This window comes from Propithecus coquereli, unplaced genomic scaffold (genome assembly GCF_000956105.1).
Source record: "Propithecus coquereli isolate 6110/MARCELLA unplaced genomic scaffold, Pcoq_1.0 Scaffold48, whole genome shotgun sequence".
Taxonomy (NCBI): Eukaryota; Metazoa; Chordata; class Mammalia; order Primates; family Indriidae; genus Propithecus; species Propithecus coquereli.
In genome coordinates, this window is record NW_012150618.1 from 1,313,112 (window position 1) to 1,332,394 (window position 19,283).

The following is a 19,283-nucleotide window of genomic DNA, read 5'->3' on the forward strand; positions in this document are numbered from 1 at the left end:
AAAATTAGCCAGGCATGGTGGCACATGCCTGTAGCGTCAGGCAGGAGGATCACTTGAGCCCAGGAGTTTGAGGTTGTAGCGAGCAATGATGGACGCCACTGCACTGCAGCCTGGGCAACAGAGCCAGACTCTGCCCCTCCCCCACCCCGCCGCCCCCCAAAAAAGCTTTGTACAATTTGCTTCACACAATGCATTATGAGAGACACAAAAAGAATTTCAAAAGTAACAATATATCCCTGGCTTTAAGGATACAAAATATGTCACAATGCTATAACATATGTAAAAAAATAAAAAAGGAACAATATAGAATATGGAACATAGGGTCAACTTGAGACCCTAGGACCTATGCTGTCAACCTTAGAAATGCACAATCAGGCAGGGGGCAATGGCTCACACCTGTACTCCTAGCACTTTGAGAGGCTGAGATGGGAGGATCGCTTGAGCCTAGGAGTTTGAGGTTGCAGTAAGCTATGATGATGCCACTGTGCTCTAGCCAGGCTGACAGAGTGAAACAGTCTCAAAAACCAAAAAAAAAAAAAAAACACAACAAAAACCCCACCAAAACCAAATATAAAACTTTCACCAGATTAACAAAATATTGATTTTTATATATATATAATAAAGATACTTATTTAAAATACAAATTTTAAAAGCATTCCATTTCTGAAGCAACTAATACCAGTATTACATATCCACAATCATGAACATAATACCACAGATTCTGGGTCTATGGCCTATGGCCTGTAGTTACGGCATTCTTTCACCTTCTGTTAATCCACCAAAATTGCGAGTGACTTTTTTCCAGGTATAAGGAGACATAAGCCTACATTCAAGCTTGGGGCTCTATTTGGTACTAGAATTCAGCATGCCCACTAGCTCTCATTTTTTAAAATATGGTTTCTGTCACACCTCCTCAGCAAAAATTGGATCTCATCCTCATTGGATCCCTCAGTAAAAGAAGGATGCAAAGCTGGTGAGAAACAAGAGATGGTTCCTAAGAAAGCACTGTGAGTTGTTAAATTAATCCTGAAGAAAGTCTGAAACAACAGAAATCATCTCGCCTAGCAAGAGGTTGACCAAGGAACATTTTAGATGATAATTCCCAAATGTGGAATGGACACTTAGAAAACAGTGACCAGTTGTTAGATGTAGTTATCAATCCACTTTTCTCTATCCTTACTAGCACTGCCTTAATTCAGGCCACTGTCATTTCACCCCTGAACTCTTACAGCCCCCTCCTGTTTCTGACTCTAGTTTTGTCCCTTTCCAATCTAGTGTGTACATGACAGCTGGAGTTATCTTTCTGAAATGTAAGTCTGATAACTTCACTGCCTGGCTGAAACATTTCAATTGCTCCTTACTGTGAGTCTGAACACACTACACTGTAACTGCCTGTTTGTCTTGATCTCTTACATGCCTCTTCATATGAGCTCCATGAGAACAGTCAGTTTCAAATTCACAGCTGAAGATTCCTGGCACCTAGTACAGTGCCTGGCATAGCAGGTACACAAATACTGGTTGAATGAATGACATTAACAAGGTCCTCACACTGAAAAAAATATTTAACAACAGAACGAATTGCCAAGCAAAGGTATTAGATGTTACTTTTCCAAAGGAAATTTAAAATAAACACATTTTTTTCTGTCAAGAACAGTTTAAGTATAGATTGGCCTAAAGGGAACAGAAATAGGGCATATAAAAGCTACATGACCTCTCAAATCTCTTCCAGACCTAAATTTTAAAAGCAGCAGGGGTACCTACTTAGGGGGAAGGGGAAGGAAGTAGTGGTCAGAACTGATTTCAGACCACATTTGCCACAGGGCCCCTTCCTCTGACTTCCAGCAAGTCTGGCCCACGTGATGCCCCGGTAAGACAGAGGAGCGTGGGAGGAAAGAACATTGAGGCGATTCATAGATCTGGTCAGGGCTACTTCCCTCTGTCACTACAGCTCCTGTCAGGAACCAACCTCCTCCTCCATCCGCTACCTGGGTTGTCCCTGCTCTCAAGGGTTCCAGTAAAACTGCTTCCTTCCCTTTCCCTTTTAGACCTAGAGTGGTAAAAGATTCCTGGGTGTCCCTGGTCCCTGGGTACAACATCATCCTTTACTGGTTCCCATAATCTTTCCCATATTTCTCTGAAAGTCCTTTTATTAAAATCACTTCAAAATCCTAGCTGAGTATGCCTTGTTTCCTGCCTAGACCCTGATGATATAGTTTATGAACACAAATAGAAATAGCAGGTTAACAGTCAAGATTTTAAGTTAACTGTTTATATTGTACCCTCTCAAATATCCTATTTTCCAGTAATTTTTAAGGACAAATTTTTTTTTTTAATATGGTAAGTTTTGTTCTGAATATAGTTTCTAAATTTTGTTTCACCTTGAGTTATATGCTTTAAACTTCCAGAATTACAATCAAGTAACTGAGTATCTTTGTAATTAGAACCATATCTATGGATGTAGGAAATATATTTGAACGAAGAGATTAAAAAAATCTATAACAGAAAAAATTAGAATGTCCTCCTGGTACAGCTAGAAAAAAGTTTTCCAGTGATGCAAAATGTAAAAGTTGCTTGATTTTGTTTTTTAATTTGAAGGCTAAAAAGAAAAACAGGTATACATTTACATGTTTGGCAAATGACCAAATAATTGTCGATAAGTTTAAAAATTATTCTAAATTTTTTAACAAATAGTTTGGTTTTATCAAGGGTAGATTCAGGGTTTCTGGGGTCCTAAGGCTTCTTTAATTAGGAGAACCTCTTTATGAAGGAAAAAAAAATAAATAAGACTATCACATAAAATTAGGAACAGGGTCAGAAAGGACCTTAGCAAGAAAGGGCTCTGGAGCTTCAGCTCCATAAGCTTCATGGTAAATTCACCTCTAATTATAAAAACAAACTACCTTTTCATAAATCCATCATTAAATTATAGACAGAACGTTTAATACTAATATTTATTGTGTACAAAAAGAAACATTTTAAACTTTTTAATGAATATGAACTTTTACTTGGTATCAAATTTCCATGTAATGATATTCTATGTAATCACCTAATATTATGTAATCATATAAACCATACTAGAAATGAAGAAAGGTTGTAAATAGTTAATAACTATATCTAATTCTAACTGAAAAGATAGTTTTTTAAATAATTTTTTTAAGAAGTAGCTATGCTCCAGGCTAGAATTCACAGAAAATAGCTATAGGTAAAGAATAAAATGTAATTCCTAGGAAGATATTTCAGAAAAGCCTGATCTGGGCCAGGTGCAGTGGCTCACGCCTGTAATCCTAGCACTCTGGGAGGCCGAGGCAGGTGGACTGTTTGAGCTCAGGAGTTCGAGACCAGCCTGAGCAAGAACAAGACCCTGTCTCTACTAAAAGAAAATAGAAAGAAATTAGCTGGGTAACTAAAAATATATAGAAAAAAATTAGCTGGGCATGGTGGCACATGCCTGTAGTCCCAGCTACTTGGGAGGCTGAGGCAGGAGGATTGCTTGAGCCCAGGAGTTCGAGGTTGCTGTGAGCTAGGCTGACGCCACGGCACTCTAGCCTGGGCAACAGAGTGAGAAATCGCTCTGTCTCAAAAAAATAAAAAAGCCTGATCTGAATTTAATTCAAAGTAAAACACAGCTTTGAACTAAGATTCATTACCATTTTTGCAATTAAACATTCATTCAAAAAATACCTTTCCTCTTTCTAGAAAACAACATTGAGAGGTCTATTAAACTTATCACCATTTTAATTAAGAAAATAATTATCTTAAAATAAGAATCTTTATGTCAAATAAAAATAGGTTCTAACATAAAGAAATTATAAAGCCTTTCTTATTTTGGCATTTAACTTCAAGTAATCTTAGCCAATGGCACGTTTACATTCTGATCTCACTCCCTCTCATCGAAGGGAGTAGGACCCGGAAGAAAACAGAGAAGAGAAATCTTGGCTTCAAACAAAATATTCAGATTATGTTGAGACATACAACAAAAGTGGGCATTATATTTACAATGAGCCATGCTGTGCTGAAAATTGCTGCATGCTGTTGGCCCTTGGGTGGGTTTGTGAGACCTGGGCACTCCCTAGGTCGCTTATGGAATCCCTGCCCCTCCCCAAGAATAGCTTAAAAATTGGCTGGCCTCTAGAATGATGAGAAGTTTATTCCTTATGGTGGCTCTGAAAAAAGACTGAATGTAAAAACAGGTACAGGCTGTCAGACATCTATGAATCTGACTAAAAGAGATAAATCAAGCTGAAAGAATGTCCTCTCTGGGATTCTAACACTTTCAAAAACTGAGACAACTGTTCTTTTCCCCTTCTTACAACAATGGTATTAATACAACAGAGAGAGACCAAGGCCCCTTCTTTTCCAGATCGAAGCCTTTGTTTCCATGCCAATACAGTAGCTATAAAAATGCTTTGTAAATATAGGAACACAGAGTGGCCGATAATGAAAAAAATATCCTTAGAAAGTACTGAACTGCAGCTGAAAGTCTCTTAAAAAACAAACAAAAAACACCTTTGTGCCAACCAAGTCTCACTCTCCCTTTCCCAAAGATATGAGTTAAACCAAAAGAAGGGCAGAGCATGCAAAATTTTCACATTTTTAATGTAATGAATTTCTGATGTTATAATGGAGTAGCATAAAGGTGACAACCAAAAAACAGCTCTTGTAGTCTAATGTCTTAAAATCCACACCCTTTCACCTTGCATGTGTGGAGGAAGAGCAGAAAATAAAATCACTTCCACCTGCACCACTGCTTTTCTTTATCTGTTAAAGGCACGTATATCACCCCCATCAGAGGCTTCATTTTGATGCTGCCATCTTGTAGCTTGTCATACTGCTCCAACATTTGGTTTCCACCTGCAGGACCAACTGGCAATATCAATCTTCCACCAGGCTTTAACTGGTCTAGTAGCTAAAAGAAAAAGAAAAGCATATATATACCAAGTTATAGATTTTATATTAATAGTCCTTTTACATCACTGTAAAAGTGTGTCCACGGGCAGAAAGCAGAAATGTACTTTATTTAATATATACAGGTTCAGCAAATTGATCTGAAAATCCACAGTTGGAAATGCTCCAAAATCCGAAACATGACACAAGTAAATAATTTCACACCTGACCTCATGTGGTGGGTGGCAGTCAAAACTGTTTCATGTAGAAAATTATTAAAAATATTGTAATCAAATTACCTTCAGGCATGTGTATAAGATATATATGAAACATAAATAAATGTCATGTTTAGACTTATATCCTATCCCCAAAATATCTTATTATATATATACAAGTATTTCAAAACCCAAAAAAGCCTGAAAAAATCCAAAATCCAAAACACTTTCATGGTCCCAAGCATTTTGGATAAAGGCTACTCAAACTTATACATACTTTGATTGTTATACTGTTACTCAACTGTCAGCCTCTTCTATTAAGCTACAGGTTCCTTGAGAATAGGACTGTGTTTTATTTATCTTTGTGCTCCTAGCATCTAACATACAGTAAATACCTGGTACAACCACGGTGCTCCAAATGTTTGAACTGAACCACCTAATGTAGAACTATCCTCTTGGGGAGGCCAAGGGCAAAGTATAATATTCTAATGCCTGTGTGCCTGTTCTGAATCTCTGTGGGTTGAAATGAAGGGATAGGGCAGGAGAAGTATAGAAATCAGCAAGGAATCCCTATCCTATTATTTTAGAATCTAGGACATCACTGAAGCAAAGATAAGGGAACCCTAGTTATATGATTAAATTTAGGATTGCTGGTACCATGAGGAAGGAAGGTAGGGCTGGAGTCCCTACAGCATTAGAACAAGGACATTCCTATTAATGAAGAACCAAGACTACCTAGTGAAAGCCCCTCCAGTCAGAAAACCTTTAAATCATATTTTACCATTTTATTATAATATAGCCTTACAGATCACCATCAATCAAAAGGAAGAAATCTTACTTTGGATAATATCTATTACCCCAGAGAAGGGTGCCCTCAATTAAAAATTTAGTTTTCATTTTAATTTTTATCAAAGTAATACTTTTAAGTATTCTTTCAGTTGTTTTTCTCAATTTCAAGGTTTATAACAAAAAAACAGATTTCTTCCTCCCACCCCAATCTTGCTCCTAAATCCAGTCATCTTAAATCCTTTCTGCTGTCTTCTAGTGTTTACCTTTATATTTCAAAATATATGCTATGTAAGAATTGAGCTCTCTTAACATACATTCTGCTTCCTTGCCCTAATCTAACCAATCATAATTTAGTAAAATCATTTTCAGTGATGACTGTGTAAATATGATTTGCTGCTGAGCCAAGAGGTATCCAATGACTGTTTCCTTTCTTATATAATATTAATAGTTTTGTTTTCCCTGCAGCTAAAATCAAAGGCTTTTTTCATTCATTCACTTAATTTTCTTTGTAACTATCTGTAAATCCTTCTACACTCCAACAGCTTCTCAACAAAAATTTCACACAGTCAAACCTATCTAATTAGTGCTTTTTTTCTTTTCTCTTATGCAGATGGACTTGCTTCTAGGGACTCCAAATCTGGACTGGCTCCAGGCCTGCTACTTAGCTTTCATCCTGGGACTTTCCTCTGCAATAATCCTGGGAATTCCTGTACCTCTTTCTGACCAAGATGTCCTACTTGGTTTCCTCTTTTGGTTGTTCCTACGGTCTGTCTCTTCCTTCCTTTTTTTTTTTTTTTGAGATAGAGTCTCACTCTGTCACCCTGGCTAGAGTGCAGTGGAGTCATCATAGCTCACTACAACCTCAAACTTCTGGACTCAAGTGATCTTCCTGCCTCAGCCTCTCCAGGAGCTAGGACTACAGGCGCACACCATGGTTGGCCAATTTTTCTATTTTTTTGCAGAGATGGGCTCTCACTCTTGCTCAAGCTTGTCTCGAACTCCCGGCCTCAAGCAATCCTCCCACCTCAGCCTCCTAAAGTGCTAGGATTACAGGCATGAGCCACCACAACCAACCCATTTCCTCATATTTTGATTATACTATTAAAGCAATTCCTCCAGAAGCATTTTGTGAAATAGTACTTGGAATATTTTAAAAGACAGAGATTGAGATTTACAAGTCTAACACTGTCTTTATTCTATTTGGTGATGTGTGTGCATATAGAATTCAAGGTTAGAAATAATTTTCAGTTCAGAATTTTGATGATTTGCTCCTGACTTGATTCTAATGCTATTATTTTGCAACTTGATGCCTTTCTGATGACCAATCCTTAACAGGAGATCTGCTTTGTTTTTCTGGAAGCTTTTAGAATCTTCTCTTTATCGCTAATATTCTGAAATTTCATGATGATATTATGGTTCCTTTTTCTTATTTTAAAAACTCATTATGTTGAGCACTCAGTAGAGCTTTTTAAACTACAGAATTTGTCAGCTTTGGGAAATTTTCTTACTTGGGGTTTAAGGCTAATCATTTCTTATAAAGAGTTTCAAGCATCATCCCCTCTTTTCAGACCCATGCTTCACCTCTGATTCCAAGGTCTGAATGCCTTCCATTCCTAAGCGCTTTCCGAGTTTTACAGAGCAAACTGTTTCTGCATGATATTTTGCTTTGCAGTCTCTTTGGTTTCCACTTCCTCCACCCTCCTGGGTCAGCTATTATTCCATCTACTTTCTACTTTCTCGTACTGCGGAGTTCAGGATTGCGGGTATAATCTCTTGGTTAATTAGTATGGAGTTTGGGTTTCTGTTTCTTGTTTTTCTAGTTGTTTTGGAGTGATATCCAACAGGAGACATAAACAGCTGTACTCTGCTACCTTAAAACTGGAAAGCCTCAGGGTCCTAGTAGGGAAGGTAAGCCCTATACCCACCCCCTTCATTTAAACGCTGTTCTAGTAATATTTTAGATTTTAACTCCTCATTCTAGGCTGCCAAAAAAAAACAAAACCAAAAACAAGGCCAGGCACAGTGGCTCACGCCTGTAATCCTAACACTCAGGGAGGCTGAGGCAGGAGGACTGTTTGAGCTCAGGAGTTTAAGACCAGGCTGAGTAAGAGTGAGACCCCCATCTCTACTAAAAAAATTAGCTGGGCGTGGTGGCATGTGTCTGTAGTTCAGCTACTCAGGAGGCTGAAGCAAAAGGATCACTGGAGTCCAGGAGTTTGAGGTTGCTCTGAGCTAGGCTGAAGCCGCTGTCCTCTAGCCTGGGCAAAAGAGCAAGACTCTGTCTCAAAAAAAGTTAAAAATCCATTGGTCTTGTGCTCATATGTGAAAATTTATTCAGATGTTCATTTATGACTTGTACCCTTTTTAAAATTATTTTAATATTTCAATTAAAATGTATTAAAACCATTGGTTTAATCTACCTTTTTTTTTTTTTTAAACAGATAACCAACAGGGCCAGAGAGATCAGTGATTTTTCCCAGTCATTCAGCCAATGTAAGTCAATAACCAGAACAAATTTCCCAACTTTCAGCTTCTCATAACTGATCTAAACATGTAAAAAAGAACCTTTTCCAGGTTGGGGAACAGATGAGACTGGGCAGAAAAGACAATGTCACATCCAGCCCATGGTTATCTGGTCAAGAATATGTAAAATATATTATAATAGAAACCTAGCATTTCAGTGAACTTAAAAATTATTAAGGGAAGAAATAAGCTTATCAGAGTTTTACTAAAATGAAAAATCAATATTGTACCTTAAACATTTCCTTGACTATATAATATACAATACTGGCTGGGTGTAGTAGCTCATGCCAGTAATCCCAGCACCTTGGGAGGCAGAGGCAGGAGGATCGCTTGAGCCCAGGAGTGCAACGCTACTAGCCTGGGCAACATAGCGAGGCTCCATCTCTATAAAAAAACAAATAGAAAAAAATTAGCCAGGTGTGGGGGCACATGCCTATAGTCCCAGCTACTTGAGATGCTGAGGAAGGAGGACTGCTTGAGCCCAGGAGTTCGAGGTTATAGTGAGCTATGATAGATTATACCTTGCACCCCAGCCTGGGCAATAGAGCAAGACCCTGTCTCTAAAAATATAATAATAATAATATACAATACTGGAATACATTTCCTTCTCATTGCCAACTATGCATATTATACTATTCTTTAAGGTTCAGTTCAAGTTCCATCCCTGCGTGAAGCCTCCTTGACCACTCGATGCAAAATTTTCTCCTTCATATATTTGCTTTTCCATCCAATATATATCACATACTAATGATATGCTATCATATCATTAATTTCTTTGTTACATATGAGACACATCTATTCTAGAGTATAAGCTCTGTGAGGGTACAAGGTATGACAAATACTTCCTAGTGTCTCTCATGCACCTAACATAATCTTGCATATTCTCATATTTATGAATAATAAAACTTCACCAAACTGATTATCAGGTCATGAACTCCAGAGAGATTTTCCCAATTCTATTGTTGTCCTAGTTCTTACCTGGATCAAATATTGCTTCAAGTAAGACAGTCACAGCAGGGGTTTAGTAATTTTCATGTTATTTATACAATTGTTTGCATATGAAAAAAAAAAGAGTAACGGCTAACTGTAACCAAAATGCATGACCCAAAAGTCTTAATTATATTTTGAACATCATCTTTTAGAGTATTAGTTAAATAAAACACAAAAACACACACACACACATAAAATCCCAACTCACTGCCTGGGGCACAACTGGGGCTGCAGCTCCTACGTGAATAGCATCATAAGGGGCCTCTGGGGCATATCCCATTCTTCCATCCCCCACTGAAAGAAAAAAGGTATGCTTTAAAAACCTGTTAAGATCAAACCTAATGTGAAGAATTCTAGTATAGGGGGTTTAAGATGGGGAAAGGATAGATTTTTCAATAAATGATCCTGGGACAATTGTGTATTCATATGAAAAAAAATAAATAACTGGACCCCTACCTCATACATATACAAAAATCAATGTTAGAAATATCAAAGACCTAAATGTGAAAAGCCAAAATGATAAAGCTTCTAAAAAGTAATATAGGGACATATCTTCATGACTTCAGGGTATCTTTAAACGGGACACAGAAAGCACTGGAAAAAATTGGTAAGTCTTGACTACATTAAAGTTTAAAATTTCTATTTATCAAAAGGGTACCAGTAAGACGAAAAGGCACACCACAAGGGGGAGAAGAAATTTACAATATATATAAACAAAGGGCTAGAAGCCCTATAAATCAAATAAAAATACAAGCGATCTAATATCTAATAGGTATTTCACAAAAGAGGAAATCCAAATGGCCAAACACATGAAAAAAGTATTCAACCCCATTGGTTAGAAAGAAATACAAAATTAAAATTACAAAGAGATACAATGCTATACACTAAGTAGGCAAAAAGAGTAATTGTTTTTCTTTTTTAGTACTTAGAATGTAAAAAGTGAGATATTTAGGTCTGAGTATTATTTATCTTGCATTGGATCTTTTGAAAATAAAAATCCTCTGGAGAAGAAATTTTTAAAGTTTTCTGATACTCACCAACCAGATGCAGTCTTCCTGAAGACAAAAGGGTTGGATCGTCCTTTCTGACATTATTTATTGAGTCCTCTACTATCTCTTTAATATGATCAATTCCTATGACTTTTCCACTATCTCCAATCTGAAAAAGAAAAAATAATTCAATAGCTCATTGGGCTAAATTTGTTTTTCCAAAGTGTCATTGAAGTGTTTCCTTATCTAAATCATATTCTACAACAAGAAATAAAAAATAAACAGCTTAAGCCTCCAATCAGATTGTTAAACACTCACTTTATCATAAATTATTTACCTGTACAACTTTCTCAACTGTCACTCTCACTGAATAATTATATTTAAGCAATCTAAAAGCTAAAATAAATTACAAAAACTTATTCTAAGAAAAATTATATCTTTCTTAGATTTCTATTTTAGATCCAGAACTCTGAAGTAGAATTACCAACATTTAAAGGTAATGCAATAATTTTTAATTTAAGTTTCATCTAAAAGCATAACTTTAAATACTAAAATGTTCCACAAAAATTTGAAGGGAATGGGTTTCTATACTTGATTCTATCGCCATTAGTGGAAAACATAAAAATAAATAAAAACATAAAAAGGCCCAAGTATTAATACTAGTTGTAAAAAAATTTTTAATAATAAATGCTTTAAAGTCAGACTACCTGGGTTCTTATCCAAGTTTCATCACTTATTTACAACAGTATAACCTTGGCAAGTTAACCTCTCCTATGAATCAGGTTCCTTAGCTATAAAAAGAGGAGGAAAAGCATATATACCCTATAAAGGATATGAAAATTAAATAAAAGTATACATGAAAAGCACTTAGAACATGGACTAGCACATGGTAAATGTGTCAAAAACATTAACTCTAATTTTTTAAAAATGATAATTCAGAAACTTATTTTTAAAAATGACTATTCCTCTATAACCATAAACATTTCAAGTATAGAGAACAAGTTACTAATTAAATGCTATTTCTAACCTTTAAAAAAAAAAAAAAAATCCCTGTGCCAGACAACCAAGAGTGACAGGAAAAAGAGAAGAGAAAAAAAAAATCCCCGATACCCATTAATGAGGACTTAACCTCTAAAAAACAAGCAAATAACTTTAAAAAATATGTGAATCCTTATTATGTGCCAGTCACTGTTCTAGATGCTTAGGATAGATACATCAATGAAAAATATCAGACAAAGTTTCCACCTCCCCAGAGCTTACATTCTACTGGGTCTGCTGATTATATATTTACAGCAAGCTACACGGATTCTAGTCCAAGGTTAAATCCCAACTTAACTAGACCAGAATTTTCCAATCTAGGCTGTAGGCACAAGATTTCTCATAACCAAACTGATTTGATTATCTGAGCACAGATGAACCTTTACTCCAGGTGCGTTAGTGTGTCCCCAGCTTATACTCTGAATAGTCGCTTACCAGATAAGCCTCTGGTGATAAAAGTTGAAGTATAATAAACAAGGCATTTCTCTAAAGAGCACTTTTTATAATGTAAAAGAAGCTCTACCTTCATTCCCAATAAACCTGTAGGAGTGTTTGGAAACTTTGTTCTTTTCTGCCAAGTGATAACTTGAAAGAATGTAGTTTGGGAGCTACTGGCCGCTAGCTTGGGATCACAAGGGCAGAGTAGAGTCTGCCTGATAACGAAGCCAACATGTGGAGGAAAGTAAGGCCAAACCAAAAAGCAGAGAGAAACCCATTGTCAATAACAACATCTGGTCTTCTAAATCCAGTCACACAAGAAGCCAGATATACCCCTAAACTTTTCCATTATACTAACTAAATAAAATCCCTTTTAGCTCTGCCATTTTGGGTTGAATATTCTGTCACTTGCAACAACATCCTAAGCGATGCTCACTCCAACTGTTATCTTAATAAACAAACAATCTTAATAGAATAAACAAACAAACATCAAAACCACAGGTTAAAAAAACATACAGCCAAATCATATAATATTCTGTGGGGGTCACAAAGAAAAATAAAGCTCCTACCATACGTGCAAAACATGCAGTAAGGATTCCACTTCCAGATCCTACATCAAGAGCTTTAGCTCCTTCGTGCAACTGATCAGATAGGAGTTCTAGTGCATACGCATGCTGCCAAAAGAAAACAAGGGAAATATAAATTTAAGACTCTAAAGTATACACACCATGGCATATATATAGTTGCTAACTTTCTACCAATTTTTCTACTATTGTCATCTACCAAGACAATAAAAACATATATACTTATGTCAACACAGGAGTTACATAAGAAAATTCTGTTTGATTAGAATTCTTACAATTAAATCAAGTGTTTCAGTAATTTTAGATCTCTAGTGTGTGAAGTTTTTAAATTTAATTAATTCAAAGTAAAAGACAGAATAATTTACAGGGAAAAGTCCCCTCCCCACTCCCATTCCCAACTATCCAGTTTCACTCACTAAAGGTAATCAGTGTTACCAGTGTCTTGTGATTCCTTCCAAAAATATTCATTCTTTGCATATGCAAATAAATATACATGTATTTTTTTCATTTATTATATTTTGAAAGACCTTTCATAGCAACACTTAACCAGCCTGTTCATTCTTTTTTGTGGCTAAGGAGTACACTCTTGTATGGATGTGTTATAATAACAAATACCACTAATGCGAGATATTTAAGTTAGCACCCATCTTCCATAACAAAAAGAGATGAAATAAACGTATAAGGTATATCTGTAGACTAATAATATAATAATCTATATAAAAATCTTATAAAGTATATCTAGATGATAAATTTCTAGAAGTAGAATTCAAGGAGCCAAAGGATATGTATTTTTATGCTTACAGTATATATAAATTATAAATAAAATCACATTTGCTATGCTTTGGACTAAACCAAGAACTAAAACCTTTCTTACCTCATCCTCTTTTAAACTTTCATCTCAGTGCTTTTCCAAAACATGAGGTTGGAACTAATAAATTTTATCTCAAAAGCTGTCCTTAAATGTCTGGTGTTTTCACTATTAAAAATCATCAGATCCAGTAGCACATTTACTACCAGATCTTGATTGATAAAAATACACATCCATTAATCTACAGTGACAAATACATAATTCTATACATACATTAATATACATGGAGAATAGGGGAAACTGTTCCCAATATTAATAAATATAGAAAAAATGAACTTAGAAAATTGTCTTCGGATACCCATCTCATTAATAACCGATTCAGGCAAAAATGATAAATGGAAGCCAAAACTAATGGCTTAACATTTGATGAATAAACAAGATATTTATATAACCTCAAAGTGTTCACCCAAGATACTTATTAATCACAAAAGGAAAAATAGTAACTGTAGTACAGTGGAGAAAAAAGTTTTTCAGTGGAAAAATCTGGTTAACATCAACCTTCATCAGATGATCACAGTTAACATCACAATTATGGGACACATTGATCTCAAATGCCTCTGCTAAGAAAGATCACTTCTGGGATATTCTGGGCAAAAACACATAACTCATATTGAATAATGAGAAAACATCAAACAAACCCAAACTGAGGACATTATATAAAATAACTGGCCTACATTCATAAAAATTTTCAAGGCCACAAAAGAATGAGTAACTGTTCCTCAGTGTTTCTTTTTTTTTTTTTTTTGGAGACAGAGTCTCCCTCTGTTGCCCAGGCTAGAGTGCCGTGGCGTCAGCCTAGCTCACAGCAACCTTAGTCTCCTGGGCTCAAGCGATCCTTCTGCCTCAGCCTCCCGAGAAGCTGGGACTACCTACAGGTATGCGCTACAATGCCCGGCTAATTTTTTCTATATATTTTTAGTTGTCCAGATAATTTCTTTCTATTTTTTTAGTAGAGACGGGGTCTCGCTCTTGTTCAGGCTGGTCTCGAACTCCTGACCTCAAGCAATCCTCCTGCCTCGGCCTCCCAGAGTGCTAGAATTACAGGCATGAGCCACTGCGCCTGGCCTCCTCAGTGTTTCTTTAAAGAAAACTAAAAAGACATGACAATCATATGTGATATGTATTTTTTCCTATAAAGAACATTATCAGAACAACTGATGAAACCTAAATAAGGTCTGTAAATTGTCTAACAGTGTCACATCAATATTAATTTCCAGACTTTGATAACTATACTGTGGTTCTATAAGAGAAAGTCCTTATTTTTAAAGGTAAAGAACATTATGCCCGGCCGGTTGTGAAGGCTCACGCCTGTAATCCTAGCACTCTAGAAAGCTGAGGCGGGTGGATTGTTTGAGCTCAGGAGTTTGAGACCAGCCTGAGCAAGAGCGAGACCCCGTCTCTATCAAAAATAGAAAGAAATTAATTGGACAGCTAAAAATATATAGAAAAAAAAATTAGCCGGGCATGGTGGCGCATACCTGTAGTCCCAGCTACTCGGGAGGCTGAGGCAGAAGGATTGCTTGAGCCCAGGAGTTTGAGGATGCTGTGAGCTAGGCTGACACCACAGCACTCTAGCCCGGGCAACAGAGTGAAACGGTCTCGAAAAAAAAAAAAAAATTTTTCTTCTTTAATTTTTGCTCATAACATTTTTTTCTCTGCAGAAATCCTAAATTTTTATGTTGTGAAATATATCAGGTTTTTAAAATGGATTCTGTGTTTTCTGTCATATTTTAAAAAGCCATTTCTATTCAATTTTTATAAATGTCTCCCGGGTTTCTTCTGATTATCAATTCACTATAAATATATAGAATTTATCAGTATCAAGTTTAAATAAGAGCTTATCCAACCCCCAATACTTGCAGAGAATCAGAAAAGCTATTGTTCTTTCCAGCAAAATCCAACAGAGTACTCATTCAAATACTGACATTTAAAACCCAAGAAAATTCTCAACAGATTAAAAATGCGAAATCACTTAAAATAGGTCCTTCTCAAGGACCTGTGCAGCTTCAGGGCTGCCATACTTAACTATTCTCTACTGAATTTTCCAAATAAAATGTGAAATAATTTTCAACTTGAGATTTCTATAACATGTCAGTATACTATTTAAAATATTCTCTCCTTTAATTAACTCATCACTAAACAATCTTTTATGTAGAATTTTTACATGTCATAGATCGTAATGACAACCACCAAAAACTTTAATCTGACAGTTTCTACCAAAAAGAGCTCCTTCTATAGACCATGTACGCAGAATAACGTATTCAGAAAAGGAAAATAAAATATTTATTACCAATTTACATATAATTCATAGATGATAAAATTGATATAACTGAAATTTTAAAACTTTCTTTAAACCTTTTTTACTGAAGAAAATGATCATGGAGAAAAATGTGATTCATCTGTAACCAAATTAACAAAGTTAACTTACCATGTGGGGAGCACTGATTGTTGCTTGGAAACCTGCAAAACAAGAAGAGAACTACTGATGCATTCAGCTACAAAAATATATTGAATATTACATATAATTCCTTTTCTAACATCCATATATTATTTTTCACAGTAATTCTTTTTTAGGTTTTATGATCTCAGGAAAATAAAACTTTTATTTGTTAGAGTACTGACATACAGCAGTTAAAAACAGAAAATACAATCATACCCAAGGCAAATGTGCTCATCTAGTAAAAAGGTCCCATTATTCCTAAAAATTTCTTCTCCTGTATAGTTAGCTAAGAAAGGAAGAATTTCAGTAAGTTGAGAATTGATATATTTTTGACTTGCTTTTTCTTCAGATTTATATAAGATAAGCTTCCATATACTAGGAAGTGTGCAAAATTAAACTGCTTCATATTTCTAGCAACTTTAAAAAAACCAGACAACTGACAAAGTAGCATAAGAGACCCATAAACTACTTCTTTATCTTATCATCTGATGATGTTAAATTCACATAATCTTTTCTTGGTTTTTAGCTTTTGGTTTCTTTTCTTCCAGTGTTGCCTTCTCAAAACTTATTTAGGTGGCTTCTTTTTGCTTCTGAAGCAATTTTCACTGAGTGGTGGCAGCAGGTGCCTTCGGGGTTCAAAAGCTCCCCAGGATCTTCTCTGCTGACTGTTACAGTGCTTCAAAAGAAGATAAGCATGGCAGCTGGCCAACAGAATCCTGAGGCACTTCTAAGCCTCAAAGGCACCCACTGCCAAGGCTCAGCAGTGCAGCAAAACCTGCTTCAGGAGAAGGAGTTAAATACGGGACTTTCTGAAAACAAGCACAAGCCAAAAAATCAGGGCAAGTGAAGCAGAGAAGTCAGTAATAACTTAAGCCCACTTATTTCCTTTAAATATTAATTTAAAAATTAATGCTAATGTAAAAAGCAATCTAATGTGAAAACTTAGCACTCAGCTAAAACTGTAAATTTTCATTAAAAGTTTTGTTTTTCATGTTTTAAAATTTTTTAAATTCTTTATATATATTATTTATTGTTTGAGAAAACAGAAAAAGATACATCATTTTATTAAAATGGATATGTTTGGGATTATTAAATTTACTGAGTCACAAAATTCAAATTAACATGGTTATAATAAATATCTGTGTCCTAGTCTTCTTCTATTTACAAAACTCATAAAATACATGAGGAAAAATGTGACATTTTCAGAAATCTAAAGCTTACCTATAGATTGTGGAGAATCCATATAAGGATTACATTTTGCATAGTGGGAGCGGTCTGTGGCCAGCATTACTTCAAATACTTTATCTGTCTTGATGATTCCATTTTCTGAAATGGATGAGGCAAATATTTTCAGCAGAGAGTGACATGATCAGATGTATATTAGTATAATTACTCTGGCTGTACTGTAGAGACTGGGACTGGAAGGCAGCCGGACTGGAAGTTGTTGAAATGGCCCAGATAATGGCAACCTGGTCTTTAACAGTGACTGAGAGTAAGGACAGAGAAAAGTAGAAAGATTTGTGTTATATTTAGTAGCTAATGCATACCTGACTAACTGGATTTGGGTCAGGAGTGGGGGTAATGGCTGAGATGCCGATGCCATTCACTGATATGAGAAATCCTAAAGAAGGATCCGAGTTAAAGAGGAAAAGAATAATCATACAAGTGGAGATACTCAGTAGTCAGTTGGACACATGGATCTGGGGCTCAGGAAAGAGATCTAGGATAAAAATATAAATTTATATTTATACAGATGGCAACAGAAGTAATAGAAGTGAATTAAGTGGCCAGGTAAGGATATATAAAAAACAAAAACAAAAGCCAACACTTAAGAGATATGCAAAGGGAAGTGGAGTCTTTAAAGATGATGAGAAGGACCAGCCACAGAGGCAGGATGAAGATCAGGCAGATACATTGTTATAGAGCCTGGGAAAAGTGACTTTTTCAAGAAGGAAAGCAAGATCAATAATATATACTTGGCTTCCCCAACAATTAGTGCTTTTAGATTAAATAAATGTTAAACTTGAAAAGCCCTCATGGTACCATGCATATTGTTATTATGCAATAAAGCCTTTTATTATGCAATGAAAGCCTTTATTTACTCTATCAGTATGTTTACTATTTAATACATATCAGACACAGTGCTTCATGTTTAGGAGTATAAAAATAAACAAGACAGCATAGTTTACACCCTCACAGATCTAAAATCTATAAAATTAAATTTGTAAACTTGACTTTAACAATCCAGAAATAAATTTTTTTAACCAAAACATGCCCTGCTTCATTTAGCTACATTTTAAATGCAGCCAAATTAATGATTACATTAATTTTGACTATTAATGTGGCGTAGTTAAGTGACTATTTTAAAATGAGACTACCTCAGTAAAGGCATCATGAGAAGTTTAAAATATTTATGCAAACTAATTTACTTTATTCACCAACTGTGGCACTTCCAAGTTCTGGAGGGTAATGCTGGCCACCAGAATCTGAGTTCTCCCACACAAATACTCAAAAAAACCTCAACCTAAGATCAAAAAGGGTTATAAACAAAACTATACATGATCTACACCATCCCATTACTAGGACACAAAGAATAACCAGACTCCAAATTTCCTTTAAGTAGAAAAAGGAAGAAAAAATTTCAACGAAGCTCCTGCTACTTCTATAAGCCTGTGGGTACAGACAGTAAAGATAGTAGGGGTCAGGTTTAAAAGATTCCAAGAAAAAGAGGAGAAGGAAGCAGGAGACACAGATGAAATACAGATAAAATCATTCTCGAAAAGAGGAATAAAATACTAAGTATTAAAATACTTAATGCAGGTCTGGGACTTGGAAATTCATTGTACTGGCTATAAGAAAGGAACTTAAAAGTCAGTGGGTTGACAGAGGTGCCAAGATCTTCAATTCAATGATGAAAGAACAGGCCGGGCATGGTGGCTCACGCCTGTAATCCCAGTACTCTGGGAGGCCCAGGCAGGAGGATTGTTTGAGGTCAGGAGTTCGAGACCAACCTGAGCAAGAATGAGACCCCCCCCATCTCTACTAAAAATAGAAAAAAATTAGCCAGGCAACTAAAAATAGAAAAAATTAGTCGGGTGTGGTGGCATGTATCTGTAGTCCCAGCTACTTGGGAGGCTGAGGCAGGAGGACTGCTTGAGCCCAGGAGTTTGAGGTTGCTGTGAGCTAGGCTGGTGCCACAGCACTCTAGCCCTGGCAACAGAGTGAGACTCAGTCTCAAAAAAAAAAAAGAAATGATGAAAGAATAGTGTTTTTCGACAAATTGTGATGGGAAAACTGGAGAGACACATGCAAAAGAATGACATTCAACCCTTAGACCTCATAGCATAAACAAAAATTAACTCAAAATAGATCAAAGAGCTGGGTGCGGGGGCTCACGCCTGTAATCCTAACACTCTGGGAGGCCGAGGCAGGCAGATTGTTTGAGCTCAGGAGTTCGAGACCAGCCTGAGCAAGAGCGAGACCCCATCTCTACCAAAAATAGAAAGAAATTAATTGGACAGCTAA

The 19,283-nt window shown here is 36.0% G+C and overlaps 1 protein-coding gene across 3 annotated transcripts in view; it reads right to left on the reverse strand.

The window, feature by feature from the left end:
- Positions 1–19,283, reverse strand: part of PCMT1 (protein-L-isoaspartate (D-aspartate) O-methyltransferase) — a 31,318-nt gene that overhangs the window by 3,389 nt on the left and 8,646 nt on the right. The window contains exons 2-7 of one of the 3 annotated variants that reach the window (XM_012655550.1): positions 16,980–17,084; positions 15,747–15,778; positions 12,436–12,540; positions 10,439–10,559; positions 9,610–9,695; positions 4,737–4,906 (exon numbers count right to left, since the gene is read on the reverse strand). In XM_012655550.1, the coding sequence (XP_012511004.1) occupies positions 4,737–4,906; positions 9,610–9,695; positions 10,439–10,559; positions 12,436–12,540; positions 15,747–15,778; positions 16,980–17,084 (619 nt within the window). Of the gene's footprint in view, positions 1–4,685; positions 4,907–9,609; positions 9,696–10,438; positions 10,560–12,435; positions 12,541–15,746; positions 15,779–16,979; positions 17,085–19,283 lie in introns of all 3 variants that reach the window. The other 2 variants (XM_012655551.1, XM_012655553.1) reach the window with 2 other exon arrangements.